The following is a 17,943-nucleotide window of genomic DNA, read 5'->3' as shown; positions in this document are numbered from 1 at the left end:
GGTTCACAAACTTAATTGTCCGATCTCATATGCATGTGTGCGTGCGTGTGTGTATGTGTGTGTGCGTGTGTGTGTATGTGTGTGTATTCCTTCTCTTTTACCTTTATCAGGGTTTCTTATGAATATATTCTTTTTCTAATTTCTTAGATTTAACACTTAGTTCATTTATCTTTGGCTTTTCTTTTTAAATAATAAAAAAAAATTTAGACCAAAACACCCTTTAAATATATAGCTTTAGCTTTGTCTCAAAATTTGGTATGTGGTCTATATTTTATTATTGAATTCATCTTCAATACTGGCATGTTTAGAGAATATTTCTTTTTTCCCCAGCTTTACTGAGATATAATTGACATATAATATTGTATAAGTTGAAGGTATACAATATGTTGATTTGATCCATTTATATATTGCAAAATGATTACCACCATAGTGTTAGTTAATACCTCCATTATGTCACATAATTACCTTTTTTATGTGTGTGTGATGGGAACATTTAAGATCTACTCAGTAACTTTCAAATGTATAATAATATATTAAGAGCTGTAATCACCATGCTGTACAGTAGATCTCCAGAACTTACTCATCTTACAACTGGAAGTTTGCACCCTTTGATCTCCCCATTTTCCCCCATGCCCCAGCCCCTGGTAAATTGCAAACTAGTTTTTGGTTATCGTTTTATTCTTTTTTTATGTCTGATCTTATTTATTTGTTAGTCTTAGAAAATTTCATTTTTGCCAGGACTCAGACTTAGAGGTAGAAGCTCTCAGAGAGGACAACCCATGTCTCTTGGCAGTCTGTTCCTGGCGTTTTTCTTTGGCCTCCTTCATTCTCTTGGCCAAAAGTTTAGCATGTTCTGTAGCCTCCGCCTTATTTTTCTCAGTATGCTGTTTCTTTAGAGCAATACACCAACGTTTGTGTTGCAGGACATGTGAAGTAACAACACGCTAAATCTTGGGTGCTCTGGTCCTAGGTTTTTTACCTTCTTTTTTTAGGGGCTTTCTCACAACGTATTGACGGACATCATCTACTTTAGAGAGATTGAAAAGTTTGCGGATTCTGCTTGCTCTTTTGGGCCCCAAGCAACGAGGCTTGGAGCTGATGGGTCCTGGGAAAAACACACTGTTCCCCAATAAAAAGTCCTGGAAAAACACACTGTTCTCCAATAAAAAGTCCTGGAAATACACACTGTTCCCCAATAAAGTCCTGTTCCCCTTCCCCAATAGCATCTTAAAAATCATAATACAACATAAAAATTTGACGTTGGTGCAATGTGTGTGTATAATTCTTTGTCATTTTTCATGTGTGTAGATTTGTGCAATGACCGCCACAATCAAGATACAGAAATGTTACCCCTTTCATAGTCTACCCCCACCATTATCCTTAATCTCTGGCAAACAGTAATCTGGTTTTCATCTCTATAATTTAGTCATTTCGAGAATGTTATTTAAATGGAACCATACAGTATATGACCTTTTGAGATTTTTTTTTTTTCATTTGGCGTAATGTCCTTGGAAACCACCCAAATTGTTGCGAGTAACAATAGGTCATTTCTTTTTATTACTTAGTAGTATTCCATGTTATAGATGTACTACAGTTTGTTTAACTATTCACCTATTGAGGGACATTTTGGTTGTCTCCAGTTTGGGGTTATTACAAATAAAGCTGCCATGAACAATCTAGTATAGGTTTTTGTATACATAAAATATTTCGTTTCTCTGGAGTGAATGCCCAGAAGTACAATTGCTGAATCATGTGGTATTTGTTTAGTTTTTAAAGAAACTGCCAAACTATTTTCCAGAGTGGCTGTACCACTTACATTCCCACTGGAAATGTATGAAACATCCAGTTCCTCTGCATCTTCCCCAGAATTTGGTATTAGCACCCTTTTGTGTTTTTTTAAATTTCAGCTGTTCTAATAAGTGTGTAGGATTATCTCATCATTGTCTTAATTTGCATGTCCCTAATGGCTAGACATTGAACATCTGTTTTGATTTTTTTAAATTGAAATATATATAATGAGATAATTATAGGTCACATGCAATTGCAAAAACAAATGCAAAGTGATCCCTTGTGCACTTTGGCCAGTTTCCTCTAATGGTAACATTTTAAAAAATTAAAGTATAATATGCCAACCAGAATTTTGACCTTGCTACAATTCCTCCATCTCTTTCAGATTTCCTCAGTTTTACTCATAAGTGTGTATATGTGTGTGTATGAAGTTTTACACAATTTTATCACCTGTGTAGATTTGTGCATCTACCACTATAATCAAAATACTGAACAGTTCCAACATCACAATGATCCGTGGTGTTGTCCTTTTGTAACCACACCCATTTCTTTCCTGCCCCACTAACCCTTGGAAACCACTAATTTGTCCTCCATTTCTAAATTTGGTTATTTCAGAAATGTTATATAAATGGAATCATGCAGTATATAATCTTTTGGGATTGACTTTTTCATTCAACATTATGTTCTTGAAAACTGTCTAAGTTGTTGCAAGTATCGATAATTCATTCCTTGTTATTGATGAGTGACATTCCATGGGTGGGTGTACCACAGTTTATTTAACCAGTCACTTGGTGAAGGACATCCGAACTAATTCCAGTTTGGGGCTATTACCAGTAAAGCTGCTATGAACATTTGAGTACAGGTTTTTGTGTGAACATAAGCTTTCATACCTCTGGGATAAATGCTCAAGAGTGTAATTGCTGGGTTGTATAGTAATTGCATGCTTAGTTTTATAAGAAACTGCCAAACTGTTTCTGAGAGTTGCTATACCATTTCCCACCAGCAGTGTAGGAGAGATCCAGTTTTTCTGCATCCTTATCAGCATTTGGTGTCACTTTTTTATTTTAGCCATTCTCATAGATGTGTAGTAATATCTCATTGTGGTTTTCATTTGCATTTTCCTGATGGCTAATAATATTGAACACCTTTTCATATGTTATCTGCCATCTGTATATCCTGTTTAATGAAATGCCTGTACATGTGTATGTTTTGCCTATTTTCTAACTGACTTGTTTGGGTTTTTTTACTGTTGAATTTTGAGAGTTCTTTACATATTCTAGATACCAGTCTTTTGTCAGATATGTTGTTTGCAAATATTTTTCCCAGTCAGTAGCTTGTCTTGTCATCCTCTTCATTCTTTTCATCCTCTGGTCTTTTTCAAGAGCAAAAGTTTTTTGAAAATTTGGCAAGGTCTGATTTATCAATACTTCCTTTTATGGATTATGCTTTTGGTGTCCAGTCTAAAAACTTTGTGATTCTCTGATTCTCTGATACCAACTGAATGTTTAACAGTTCAGTTCAATTCTGACATTATCTCCCAGGAGATAGCATTGGATCCCACAAATTAAAGGGCTCAGTCTCACAAGACTGGCCCCACTTCAGCTGCCAGTCACAATTTCCGGGTCACCCATACTTCAGATTTACTAGCTATAAATTGGGGGTTACCATGACCTCCTCCTCATGTTTAATAATTTGCTAGAATAGCTCACAGAGCTCAGGAAAACACTTATGTTTACCACTTTATTACAAAGGATTCGACTCAGGAACAGCCAAATGGAAGAGATACATAGAGCAAGACATGAAGGGAGGGGTACAGAGCTTCCATGCCTCCCTCCCAGCACATCTGTATGTTCATCCTGGAAGCTTTCTGAACCTCATCATTTAGGGATTTTTATAGAGGGGTTTGTTTATATGGAGGTTCCATTATGTAAGCATGATTGATTAAATCATTGGCCATTGGTGATTAAACTCAATCTCCAGCCCTTCTTCCCTCCCTGGGAGGAAGGTGGGGGTGCCGGGGGGTGGGGTGGGGGGAGGTGAAAGTTGCAACCCACTAATCCAGCCCTCTAATTACATGATTGCTTCTTTGTCAACCAGCCTCCAACCTGAAGTTATGGAGGAGCCCACCGAGAGTCATTTTCTCAGGGTATACTCAGGCACGGATGAAAAGGGATTACTAGGAATAGCAAACTAACAAAGGACAGTTTTATCACTCAGGAAATTCCAGGGATTATAGGAGATCTGTGCCAGGAACTAGGGACAAAGACCAAATATATATTTCTTATTATACCACACCCTGTCTAGCCCTAGATCCTGAAGATTTTCTCATGTTTTTTTCTTAAAAATTTTAGTTTTACATTTTACCTTTAAGTCGATGACTCATTTTGAGTTAATTTTTTTTGAAAAGGAGTGAGGTTTAGGTTGAGGTTATTTTTTTAAATTTATTTTTTTAATAAGTATGTTGACATACAATATTATGTTTCAGGTGTACAACATAGTGATTTGTCATTTATCTACTTTACAACATAATTACCACAATAAACCTAGTAACCATCTGTTGCCACACAAGGTTATTACAATATTACTATTTTCCTTATGTTGTAGATTAGATCCCCATGGCTAATTTATTTTGTAACTGGAAGTTTGTATCGTATATTCCACTTCAACTTTTTCATCCATACCCCCTAGGGTGAGGGGTTTGGGGTTGTTTTTTGTTGTTGTTGTTGCTTTGCCCATAGATGTGCAATTATTTCAGCACCATTGAATTGCTTTGCACCTTTGTCAAAAACTAGTTGGCTGTATGGCTAATGGGGCTATTTCTGGATCCTCTATTCTGTTCCAATGATCCATGTGTCTATCCCTCTGCCAAAACCTCAGTCTTGATTACTGTACCTGTGCAGTGAGCTTTATAATTGATTAGAGTGATTCTTCCACTTTATTCTTCTTTGTCAAGACTGGTTTAGCTATTCTAGAGGCTGTGCCCTTCTCTATAAATTTTAGAATATGCTTGTCTATGGAGGTTGAACATATTCTTATGTGCTTATTTGCCCTCCACATATCCTCTTTGATGAAATGTCTCTTTGCCTTTTGCCCACTTTCTAATTAGATTGTTTGTTTCTTCAGTGTTGAGTTTTGAGATTTCTTTATATGTTATAGATTAGAATCTTGTCAGATTTGCAAAGGGTTTGTGAATATTTTCTCCCAGTCTGTAGCTTGTCATTTCATTCTCTTAACAGTGTCTTTCAGAGAGTTAGAGTTTTCAGTTTTGATGAAGGCAAATTTATGTATTTTTCTTTTACAGTTCATGTTTTTGGTGTCGTGTCTAAGAACTCTTCACTAAGCCCTAAGTCCTGAAGATTCTCTCCTATGTAGTCTTGTAACCGTTTTATAATTTTACATTTTACATTTAAATTTGTGATCCAGTTTGGGTTATTTTTTATAAAATGTGATATTTAGATCAAGATTCATTTTGGGTTTTGCTTATAAATATACAATTAATTTAGCACCATTTGTTGAAAAAACCATCCTTCATTCATTGAATTGTTTCTGCATCTTTGTAAAAAAAAAATTAGTTGGCTATACTTGTGTGAGGTTTTTCTGGGTCCTCTATTCTGTTCCATTGACCTATGTGTCTGTTCCTTCATCAATACTACATTTTCTTGGTTCCTGTAGCTAAATAAGAAGTCTTGAAATCAGGTAGATTGATTCCTCACATTTTATTCTTGGTCACAATTGTAGCTATTCTAGTTCCTTTGTCTTTCCACATACGTTTCAGAATAATTTTTTTTAAAGATTTTATTGGGGAAGAGTGTGTACTTCCAGGACTTCCTTCCAAGTGAAGTTGTTATCCTTTCAATCTTAGTTGTGGAGGGTGCCATTCAGCTTCAAGTTGTTATCCTTTCAGTCTTAGTTTTGGATGATGCAGCTCAGCTCCAGGTCCAGTTGCCGCTGCTAGGTGCAGGGGGCACAGCCCACCATCCCTTGCGGGACTCGAGGAATTAAACTGGCAACCTTGTGGCTGAGCCCACTGGCCCATGTGGGAATCGAACCGGCAGCCTTCGGAGTTAGGAGCACGGAGCTCCAACCGTCTGAGCCACCAGGCCGTCCCTAGAATAATTTTGCTTGTATCTACAAAAAATTCTTGCTTAGATTTTGATAGGAATTGCATTAAGTCTATATATCAACTTGTGTAAAATTGATATTTTTGCTATGTTGAGGCTACCAAGCTATAAGCACAGTATCTATTCCCATTTATTTAGATCTTTGTTGATTTTTTAATCAACATTTTGTAGTTCTCAGAATACAAGCCCTGTACATGTTTTGTTGCATTTATACCTAAATATTTCATTTTCTGAGTGATGTGAAGTATTGTATTTTCAATTTGTTTTCTCATGTTCACTGCTCGCATATAAAAATACAACTGATTTTTGTGTGTTGTTCTTGTATCCTGTAACCTTGCGGAAGTCACTTATTACTTCTAGAAGTTTTTTATGGCTTCCTTGAGCTTTTCTTTGTAGACTATCACATCATATGCAAATAGGGACAGTTCTATTTTTCCTCAATTTGTATGCCTTTAATTTTGTTTTCTTGCTTCATTGCACTGGCTAGAATTTCCACTACTGTGTTGAATAAGAGTACTGATGGTCAACATCCTTGCCTTATTCCAGATCTTAAGGGAAAACATGGGTCTCTCACTATCAAGTATGATGTTAGTTGTAGGATTTTTGTAGATTTTTAAAACTAAAATTGACAAAGTTTCCCTTTATTCCAAGTTTCTTTGAGTTTTTATCATGAATGGGTGTTGGATTTTGTCAAAAACTTTTTCTGCATCAATCGATATGATCATGTGATTTTCCTTCTTTAGCTTGTTGGTATCGTGGGTTATGTTGATTGATTTTCAAATATTGAACCAGTTTTGCATTCCTGGAATAAACCCCCTTGGTCATGGTATATAATTCTTTTTCTATATTGCTGAATTATGTTTGCTAATAGTTTTTTAAGAATTTTTGCATCTATGTTCATGAGGAATCTTGGTCTCTAGTTTTTCTTTTTCATACTATCTTTGTCTAGTTTTGTTATTAGGCTTCATGGAATGAATTAGGAAAAATACCCTCTTCTATTTCCTGGAAGAGATAGTCAAGGTTTGGTGTTAATTCTTCTTGAAAGATTTGTGGAAATCTCCCAGTGAAACCATCTGGGTATAGAGACTTCTATTTCAGAGTTGTTTTTAAATTGTGAGTTCAATTTCCTTAATAGTTATGAGGCTATTCAAATGAACTATTCCATATTGGAAGAGTTGTGGTAGTTTGTACATTTTGAGGACTTGGTCCATTTCACCTAAGTTGTCAAATTTATGTGTGTAGAGTTGTTCATTGTACTCCCTTATTATTCTTTTGATATCTGTAGGGTCTGTAATGATATACCCTGTTTCATTTCTGATATTGGTGTGTCTTCTCTGATTTTTTTCTTTGTCAGTCTTACTAGAGGTTTTTTTTTTTATTTATTCTACTGTTCTTTTTGGAGAACTAGCTTTTTTTAAAAGGGATTTTAAAGATGATTTAATGGAACTTTACAATGTGCAAAATTAAGACATTTTATGTACAATAATAGTCTGTGTTCTACTTATGAATTACTTCATGTAAATGCTCTTAAACTCAATATAAGAGGACTTTAATTTACACTCTAAGTAATATTAGTCATAAGAAAATTCTAATTATCTAAAATGAAGGAATATTTTCTTTTTCATCAGTTATGCATACACATAATTGAAAGAGCTAAATTTTTCTACAAAGATCATAGAAACTTTATTATGAAAAACAGTACTTTAAGAGAATATATTTATTATTTACTTTTTTTTCCAATACAACTTCTGATGTTTATTTTATTTTATTTTAAATTTATTGGGGTGACAATTGTTAGTAAAATTACATAGATTTCAGGTGTACAATTCTGTATTACATCATCTATAAATACCGTTGTGTGTTCACCACCCAGAGTCAGTTCTCCTTCCATCACCATATATTTGATCCCCCTTACCCTCATCTCCCTGTTATTTACTTTTATATCTCTAAAAAATACATGGTGGTGATGCTACTTTTCCCCCCTGTATTAGCCATCGTCTACTGGGGCTGAGGATGTGGTTCTCTTTCCTGTCCCCATCCCATCATACATACACTTGTTTCCAATCTCTTATCCTTCCACTATAGTTAAAGCACAATTTTAGTTAGATCATTTTTCAGTGTTCACATTAGTATAAATTAGTAAATGCTATTCAAAGCGATGCCATTGAAAAAAACTGTGATTACTTTGCCTTACTACTAATCTTTACATTTTCCCTGGAGTTAACAATTGCCTCGTTTTTTCTTCATTTTAATTTTTAATATATTTATCATAAACTCAAATTCAAACCTTGAACTTTGTGCCAATTGTCTGAATCTCCACTTAAGGGTTCATTCTTTTTTTCCTCTACTTGCCAATTCTTTGTCTTTTTGCTATATTCTCTGGGAGATTTTCTCAACTGTATCTTCTATTAGTTATTTCTCTTACCTACTTTTATATTTTTAATTTCCAAGAGCTCTTGTTTGTCCCGTGTTTGCACTATCTTCTAACCTCCTGAGGATATTAATAATTGTCAAGTTTTCTTCTTGTTGCATAGCCTGTTTCCTCCAAAGTGTTGTTCTTCTTTCTTCTTCTCCTTCTTTTTTTTTTTTTTTCCTTAAGAACCAACTCTTTGTTTCACTGGTTTTCCCTATGGTTTTTCTATTTTCAATTTCATTAATTTCTGCTCCTACTTTTATTATTTCCTTTCTTCTGATGGCTTTAGGTTTATTTCACTCTTTTCTAGTTTCTTGAGATGAGCTTTTAGATGATTGATTTTGAGGCTTTTTCTCTTTTCAAATTTTCCTCACAGCACTGCTTTAGCTTGTCCGTCAGGTACTGTGCACTGGTTATCAATCCCAGGGAACGATTCCAAATACTTCTGCCCACTGCATCTTGGTGTCAGGCTCCCCACTAGACCTCTGCTGATACCACCCTGGCTGGGAGGGGGATAGGTACCCTGTCATTGCTTCCCATGTGATGTCCACTGACACTGTTGGCAGAGGCGCCCTTGTTACTGCTGAGCCTTGGTGAGAGCTCCATAGGCCTCCTCTGACGTCACCTCCACGGGGAGGGTGAAAGGTACTTTTTTATTTATGGGTGAGGATGGAAGCCCAGAATCACCACATGGTCTCCACTGAGGGGTTAGGGGAGGAAGAGGCAGCTGATACAGCCCAGGAGCGAGGAAAGATTCAGCACCCTACTGCACTTTCTCTGGCACCACCCCCGTAGGGGCCAGGAGGCGGGGCACCTCGTTACAGTCTGACAAGGGTGGAAATATATGCGCTCAACTTTGCTGTTCGTCAAGGTGGGTAGGGCTGCAGTGTTTTCTGTGGTGTTTGGCTTGAGCAGAGTGGTCATTGTCTGAAGGTTTTCTATCTTGCCAGACTGCCCCTTTCCCAGTCCTTTGGCTAGAGAGAATGGGCTTTTCTTGGAACAGTTTTTCTCTGCACCTGTTGGCATTTCTGGGTTGCCAGCTTCTCCAGCACCAAGTCTAGGATATATAAGGCTAAAAGGAAACCCAGGGACATCATTTTTTGGTTTTAGGGTCCCTAACCAGTCAGCCTTCTTCATCTTTCCGAATCTTCCTATGTTTCATATATAATGTCCAGAGTTTTTTAGTTGTATTTAGCAAGAATAGGTAAAATTATATCTACTCCATCGCCAGAAGACGAAGTCCCTATAATTATGATTTTTGAGACTTCATATGGTTCCGTGCATTTGTGCTGATTTTATTTGTATATGTTGAATGACCCTAAAGATTTATGCAAGTTAGTACTTCTTTATTTAGTGTATATTTTATTATTAAAAGGTCTGCCCTTTTTATTAATCTGTTAAGCACTTTGGACCTTAAATTCCACCTCAATCATTATATTTCCAGATCTGCTTTCATTTTCTTACATTTGCCTGGTGTATATTTTTTTAAATCTTTATTGAATTACAACATGATACAGAAAAGTGCACACATTATATGCATGTTCAGCTGGATGATTTTTGAACAGACCTGAGCAAACCTGTACAACCCCCACCAAGATCAAGAACATTACTAGCACTCAAGGAGCTCCCACCCTGTGTTCCTTTCTAATCACTAACCTCCTCCCAAGGGTTACCACTATCCTGATTTCTAGCAGCATATATTAGTTTTACCTGTTTTTGAAATCTGTATAAATGTAATCATACAGTATTGATGTATTGCTCTTTTGGTCTGGCTTATTTGGCCAGCACAATGTTCATGAGATGAGACTCATGCATGGTGTGTGTAGCAATGTGTTCATTCTCGTTGCTGTGTAGTATTTCCTTGCGTGAATGTAGCACAGCTTGTTGATCCATTCTAATGTTGATGGGCATTTGCATGTTTTCAGTTTAGAATAAAGCAACTATGAATATCATAGTACCTGTCCTTTGGTAAACATATGTTCACATTTCTCATTTCTTTTGGGTATAAACCTAGGACTGGAATAGCTGGATCATAGAGTATTGCATATTTTCAGGTTTAATAGATACTACCAATCAGTCTTTCAAAGTGTTTGTACTATTTTATGCTCCTAAAAAAACAATTTATGAGTTTGAGTTGCTCCATGTCCTCACCAGCTCTTGGTTCTCTTCCATCTTTTTCATTTTGGCCATTTCTAGTAATATGGCGGAGCATCTTATTGTAGTCTAATCCGTATTTCCTTGCTAACTAATAAAGTTGAGCATCTTTTCTTATGCTTGTTTGCCACTTGGATGTCTTCTTTGTGAAGTGCCTGTTCCTTTTGTTCATTTTCAGTTGCTCTTATTGATTTCTAGAAATTCTTGATTTATTGGAGATATGAATTGTTTGTCAGATACAGTATTGCGGTTATCTTCTCCCACTGTGGTATTTGCCTTTACACTCTTAATTTTGTCTTCTGATGAACAGAAGGCCTTAAATTTGATGTAGTCCAATTTAATAATCTTTTACTCTACCATATATCAAAACTTAATATGAAGTACATTAATTAAGACAAGTCAGGGGGATCGATTCTTAAATTATATAAATGTCTAACCACTATGTTATACACCTGAAATTAATATAAAATAATATTGAAATTTTTAAAAGGGGGGGAAAGGTAAAGGGGAATAAGAAGTTCTAATTTCCAGATATTAAACAAATAACTCATGAGGATGTAATGTACAGCATGGGAAATGTAGTCAATAATATTGTGAAAGCGTTGTATGGTGTCAGATGGTTGCTGGACTTACGGTTATCACTTCTTTAGGTATATAAATGTTGAATAACTATGGTGTACACCTGAAGCTATATAATATTATATGTTAGCTATATTTTAATAAAATCTTTTTTAAAAAAGACAGTGTAGTACTGGTCCAAGAATAGACAAACAGACCAATGGAAATATAGAATTTGGGAATAAACCTCCACATATATATGGTCACAGGGCAACACTGTAGAGCAGTGGAGAAAGGGAAATCTGTTCAATAAGTGGTGCTAGGTCATCTTGATATCCATATGGAAGAAATTAATCTTGTCCCGAAGGCATACCACCCACCAAAATCCTTCCCAGGAAGACCATAGATCTAAATGTGAAAAATAAAGCAATAAAACTTTTGGAAGAAAACATTAAACATCTTTATGACACTGACGTAGGCAAAGATTTCCTAAGACATAATGAGTGCTCACCATAATGGAAAGAAAGATAAATAACATGGCATGTTTCTGTCCAACGCTTTATTTCACGTCTTGCTTTTTTGTTTTAGATGTATGGAGACTACAGTTTCTTTTTTTAACCCAATTCCATAGTCTGTATCTTTTATAGCAGATTTCAGGTTATTCAATTTAGTTGAATTATAATATATTTGATGTTATGCCTCCTATTATTTTATGTTTACTATTTATTTTACTTGGTTGATATTTCCTAACTTTTTCTTTTCCAATTTTTGCTGGTTCAGTCACATTTCTCTTAATTCCCCTCCAGTTATTATTTTAGAATTCTAATATTTGAAATTTTGATTATTTTTATCAATTTCTCCTAATACTTACATTCACCTTCCCTACAAATATGATTGTCTTTATTTTCTTTATTACTAGATCCAAATAATGTCCAGTGTCATTTGGATCAAGTAATAGAGATGCATAATTTCCTTCTCCTCCTCATTTCACTCAGTAGATTTTTCCAGGGTATGTAAATTTTTTTTCCACTTAGTAATAGTAATAATCTTATTTATTCCAAATACCCAATTACATTATTCTTCTCTATTCAGATATAACTGTATATCAATTGCAAGGATCATTTCTCAAAACTGCTTTCCTCTGATTTTGAGGTTTCTGTAACTATTCAGTTTATAATTGTTTAGACTATTCCCTTGAGTATTTTCCTGAGATAGGAATATTGGCATATTATGCCATAAATGCTTTTATGTCTAAAATTGTCTTTTGCTCTCACAGAAGAATGGTATAGGTCAAGGGTGGATTTAAAATTCTTGGCTCTAGATCAATTTCTCTCAATATTTCATAGATGTTTTCTTCTAATATGGCTCCTATTGTTGCAAATAAGCAGTCTAGTGCCATTGTGATACCTTCCCATTGTAAAGAACATTATTTTTCCACCTGGAAGTATTTTAGGTTTTCTTTTTATCCTTTAAATTCAATGGCAAATCAGATTTGGGGTTAATTGGGTTCCTCTGGGAGTCAAGGATTGGGGTTATTTCTGTGAGGAAAGATCAATGAGTTAGGGTCCAATAAGATTAGATAATCCAGGTCCTATAAATGTCATTCATATTGGGGCAGTGACAGTCTTGGGGAATCCTTGAAGGAAAATAATTGGAGACATCTGTGGATAAGTGATTGGGAGCTCTAGAAATTCTTGAAGTTTTAATAAGAGTTGGAGATGTAAGTATCAGAATTCATTGATTGGTCCACGAGAGTTATTGATTGGGACACTGAGGTGGTGAACGATCAATTGCAAGCCTGGGATTGCCAGTCTTTGGGAATGAGTCTTGGGGGCCTCTAGGAGTCATTGATTGGGACCTGTGAACATCGGTAATTGCAGAACTGTGTAAGTGGTTATGTGATGGACCAGAAGGTCTGTTATTGAGGGTTTTATGGGAGTCACTGATTTTATATATGGGCTGTGAGTTATGGGGTCCTATAGTGGTCAGGTTTGGCCCCCAAGGTATGTTAAGCAGATCCATGGTTGATTTTCTCTTGAGGGTGTGTTGCCTATGTTGTTGATTATTTGAGGAGCCTGTGGAAACTAGTTGGTGGCACCACTGTTTTTATCAGACAGTGGCAATTAATGATTTAGGAGTCTGTACATACATGCTGGTGTTCAGGGCCCAGATGGGAATTTGGGGGAGAGGGTCAGGCGATGAGTTTACTTTTCCATCTTTGGCAGAAGAGGTTGGGCTCTATAACTTGCCCAGAATGTATACTGATATATATAGAAGGTGGTTTATGCACATGTGACATGGTCACCCCTCAGCTGGTGCACTTTGAAGGCAGCAGGAAACAGGAATAATGTTTATTGTGTCTCTGCTGTATATAGACTACCATATGGCATAGTAGTTAAGAAAATGCACTTTGGAGCCAGGCATACCTGGGTTTAAATCTCTGTCCTTCCCCCTAATCTGAGTGATCTTGGGGCAAATATGTTAGTATTTCTGAGTGGCTCTATCTGATGGTAAATGGGAATAAGAACAATAATAGTAATACCAAGTTCACAGGATGAATGTGAAAATTAAATGAGGTACTTAGTAAAATATGTCTTGTACCTTTTAATAATAGCAATATTTAATATTAATGGAATGTGTTCTAGGTGCCAAGTAGGAGTGAGTGCTTTAGAAGCATCACTTCATTTAACTGTAACAACCCTATGAGATGGGTATTTTCATACTCAGTTTTAAGATAAAGAAACTCAGGCTAAAGTGACTTCCCCAGATTCTAGCTAGAACTGAGAAGAGCTGGAATTCAAATCCTCATTCATTTTACACCAAATCTCATGGGTTTTTCCCACACTCTATGCTAATACTTGGTGTTGGTTTCCCTGAACTTTTCTCTTCCACAGTATCCATCACAGTGAGCCACCCCTTGGTCCCCAGGGAGCATTTCTGGGGTGAGTGTGGAATGACTGACCATGTGGACATTGTCTTTCCAGGGTTTCTTGGAGCCTCAGCAGAGTCCCTGGACCAGGCCCCATAGTGAAGGCTGCAGGATCTTCCCTCCGGCCCCAGCGGCTCTGGCCGAGTCCCCTGGTGTCTGCTGGCTTCAAGCTCCCAGGAAGAGTGGAGTTGTCAGCAAGAGAGCCCGAGAGCTCAGGCCCAGTGGGAACATGCCAACCAACCAGAGCTCTCCCCAGTGGTCCCCGGCCCTGGATGCAGAGGAACATGGCAGGTTGTGTGAGGTGAGGAGGGAGAGGACTCCAGGGGCAGAAATTCATTCAGTGGGGAGACCACCCCTACTTGTCACCAGGGCCTCAGCGATGAGGCAGGTGGGTCACAGGGGCAGCAGGCTCCAGACTCACTGTCCCTGAGGCAGATCACCATCTTCCTGTTATGTGAGCACCACATGTCTGATGTCCCACATCCAGAGCCTGTGTGTTTCAGTGCAAAATATGATGCAGCTGATAGAGGAAAGGTGGGATGGGAGGATCAGCCGCACACCTGGGGGGGTCAGCTCCCTGCAGGTGGACTGCGGCCGGTATGGATGGGGTCTACCACCGCCCTAGCCGGAGAGACGCTAAGCCCTGACCCCCAGCACAGGCCCTTCACTACCACTGGCTCTGAATTTTAAGATTCTTATATAAAAATATAGCTAGCATACAATATTATATTAGTTTCAGGTGTACAGAATACATATTCAATATTTATATACCTAAAGAAGTGACCACCATGATAAGCCCAGCAACCACCTGACACCGTACCACGCTATCACAATATTACTGACTATATCCCTTATGCTGTACATTACATCCCCATGACTTACTTGTTTTATACCTGGAAATTTGAACCTCTTATTCCCCTTCACCTTCCCCCCCTTTTAAATTTTTCAATTGTAGTTGACATTGAGTATTATTTTATATTAGTTTCAGGTGTACAGCATAGTGGTTAGACATTTATATAATTTATGCAGTGATCCCCCGACCAGTCTAGTACCCACCTGGCACTATACATAGTTAACACCATATTATTGACTATATTCCTTATGCTTTACTTTATATCCCCATGACTATTTTGTAAGTTCCAATTTGTATTTCTTAATCCCTTTCCTTTTTAACCCTGCCCCCAAACCCCCCTTTTGTCTTTCACCCTAATAAATCTAGTACCCATCTGACACCATACATAGTTATTACAATATTATTAACTATATTCATTATGCTATATCCTACATCTCCATGACTACTTTCTAATAACCAATTTGTACTTCTTAATCCCTTCTCATTTTTCACTCATCTCCCCAACCCCCCTCTCATCTGGCAACCATCAAAATGCTCTCTGTATCTATGAGTTTGTTTCTGAATTGTTTGCTTATGTATTTTGTTCTTTAGATTCCACATATAAGCAAAATCACATTTCACCTGTTTTCCTCTGTCTGACTTACTCCACTCAGCACAATACCCTCCAGGTCCATCCATGCCGCTGCAGATGGCAAGAACCCATTCCCTTCCCTGGCCGAACAATATTCTATTGTATAATCATATATGTACCATCACCTCTTTATCCATTCTTCCACCGAGGGACACCCAGGCTGCCTCCACATCCCGGCCATTGTAAACAGTGCTGCAATGAACATATGGGTGCACACATCCCCTTGAAGTAGTGTTTTTGGTTTCTTTGGAGAAATACCCAGAAGTGGGATATTGCTACCCTAGCTTTTATTTTTCATTTCCATTTTCATGAAAGAACTTTTTCCATACTTTACTTTCAATCTGTGTGTGTCTTTCGATCTGAAGTGAGTCTCTCGTAGGAAGCATATGAAAGGGTTTTGTTTTCTATCCTTTCAGCCATCCTGTATTTTTAGTTAGAACATTTAATCCATTTACATTGAAAGTAATTGTTGATTGATATGTAGTGGTTGCCATTTTATTCTTACAACAGGTCCAAGGGCACACAAAAACACACACGACATTAATGAATGCCCCTCAGCAAGACACCACCATGTCGACAGGAACACAGCTGTGAGATACTGATTTACCAAGGTTATGAAACCTTACTGAGCTGTTTGTACAGTGCCGCCAATGTAAGCGCACGGTGGTCAGTTCATGAACTTAATTGTCAGACCTCATATGCTTGGGACTGAGATGACCCTGAAGGAAGACACTGCTGTGTGGTTCACTGGACGCCATGGAGAGCTGGAGTGGGGATCCTCACCTAGCATGAGGAGCTCCTTGTAGGGGTCCTGATGGTGGTAGGGACGCATGTTATTCTCCATGGTAGAAACAGCCCAGATAATCAAATCTTTTCATATGTGGCAGGTGAGGCTGGAATCTGGGTGGCTCTGTGTTAGCAACTTTGTACCCAGATCTCTAGCTCCAAAGTCCTTTTCTGTCACCTCACATACTCGTTTGCCTTCCCAGCCAGGGTGGGGTCCAAAAATTCTGTTTTGGTGGAGAAAGGAATCAAAAAGGGGCTTCTGCGGGCAGTGTATCTTGTCTGTATTCATCTTCCATCTGTTAACGCTCATAATGCCTGGTATGGTCTTTGTATACTTTCCCTGCGAATGTGGTCTTAGTGACTACCAGGGAGGGAGAGACAGGTGAGGGTGGTCTTTTGCTACCAGCTTGGGCTGTCAGCCAACAGGTAGGCAGCAGTAGTTGTTAAAATGTTTAATAATGTCAGGTATTACATATTTTCATTCTTCCATACTGGCTGGTAAATAGCCACTCCTCCCCTGCTCCCTGAGGCTCTTCCCTTGTGTCACCCACACACCTGCTGGTCTGTCCTGGGGTAACTAGTAAGAGAGCAGGGGTCAGGAAGATGGGCAGGCGGAATGAGAGCTTGCCTCAAGCCTGACCCCCAGGGTTCTCCTTGGATGAGCGCCCTTAGGTTATGAAGTGGGAGGACAGGTCAGGTGTTTCTAGGGGCACAGGTGGAGGTCCTGCTCTCAGCAACCCTCAGGGCTGTGCTCAGGAGAGCTGGTGAGTGGAGAAGTGCCGGACATAGCCCAGTGCTTTCAGATCTGCCTCCTCTGGGAGCTGCTAGTAGTGGAGCAGATACTGTGAGTTCCCTGCCTGTTCTACATTCTTGAACACTCACTGACCGGAGGTGAGCAACCAAGGATCCACAAGGCCAAAGGGTCTTTCAATGACTAAAGGGTCCTCATTTCCTCATGGTCAAACCATTAGATCTTTTCTTTGATGCTTAGTGCATTTTTTTTTCTTTTTTAGGAAATCCTCACCTACCTCAAGGCCTAATGAATATTCACCTGTATTTTCTACTAAGAATTTTAAAGTTTTGATTCTTTTTTTTCCAATTACAGTTGAGATACAATATTATATTAGATTCAGGTGTACAGCATAGTGATTATACATTTGTATAACCTATAAAGTGATCACCCTGATAAATCTAGTACCCGTCTGACACCATACATAGTTATTACAATATTATTAACTATATTCCTTATGCTGTACTTACATCCCTGTGACTGTTTTGTGACTTTACATCCCTGAGACCAATTTTTACTTCTTAATCCCTTCCCCTTTTTCACCCACCCAACTCCCCTTTCAGCTGGCAACCAAATGTTCTTTGTATCTATGAGTTTGTTTCTGCATTGTTTGTTCATTTAATTTGTACTTTAGATTCCACATATAAGTGAAATCATATGACATTTGTCTTTCTCTGACTTACTCCACTCAGCACAATACCCTCTAGATCCATCCATCTTGTTGCAGATGGCAAGAGTTCATTCATCTTTTGTTATCAATATATATTGAGTATTGTTACAATTTTAATAGTTTTTTTCTTTTCTTAAAATGTGTATACATTTTTTGGGCATCCTTTGTATGTACCACCTCTTCTTTATCTATTCATCCATTGATGGACCCCCAAGTTGCCTCTATATCTTGGCTATTCTAAATAATGCTG

At 37.8% G+C, this 17,943-nt stretch overlaps 1 protein-coding gene across 2 annotated transcripts in view; it reads left to right on the top strand.

The window, feature by feature from the left end:
- The window catches only part of ZNF41 (zinc finger protein 41), a 60,669-nt gene that overhangs the window by 10,464 nt on the left and 32,262 nt on the right, over positions 1–17,943 (top strand). Inside the window, exon 2 of one of the 2 annotated variants that reach the window (XM_074324012.2) lies at positions 14,019–14,264. The exons of the other annotated variant lie outside the window; for it this stretch is intronic. Coding sequence (XP_074180113.2) covers positions 14,193–14,264 — 72 coding nt within the window. The 5' untranslated portion in view covers positions 14,019–14,192. The remainder of the gene's footprint in view (positions 1–14,018; positions 14,265–17,943) is intronic. 2 annotated transcript variants of the gene reach the window in all.

This window comes from Rhinolophus sinicus, chromosome 18, assembly GCF_057876585.1.
Source record: "Rhinolophus sinicus isolate RSI-liver-muscle chromosome 18, RSI-T2T, whole genome shotgun sequence".
NCBI lineage: Eukaryota > Metazoa > Chordata > Mammalia > Chiroptera > Rhinolophidae > Rhinolophus > Rhinolophus sinicus.
The sequence above is the reverse complement of the archived record's forward strand: the minus strand, read 5'-3'. Positions and strand labels throughout refer to the sequence as shown.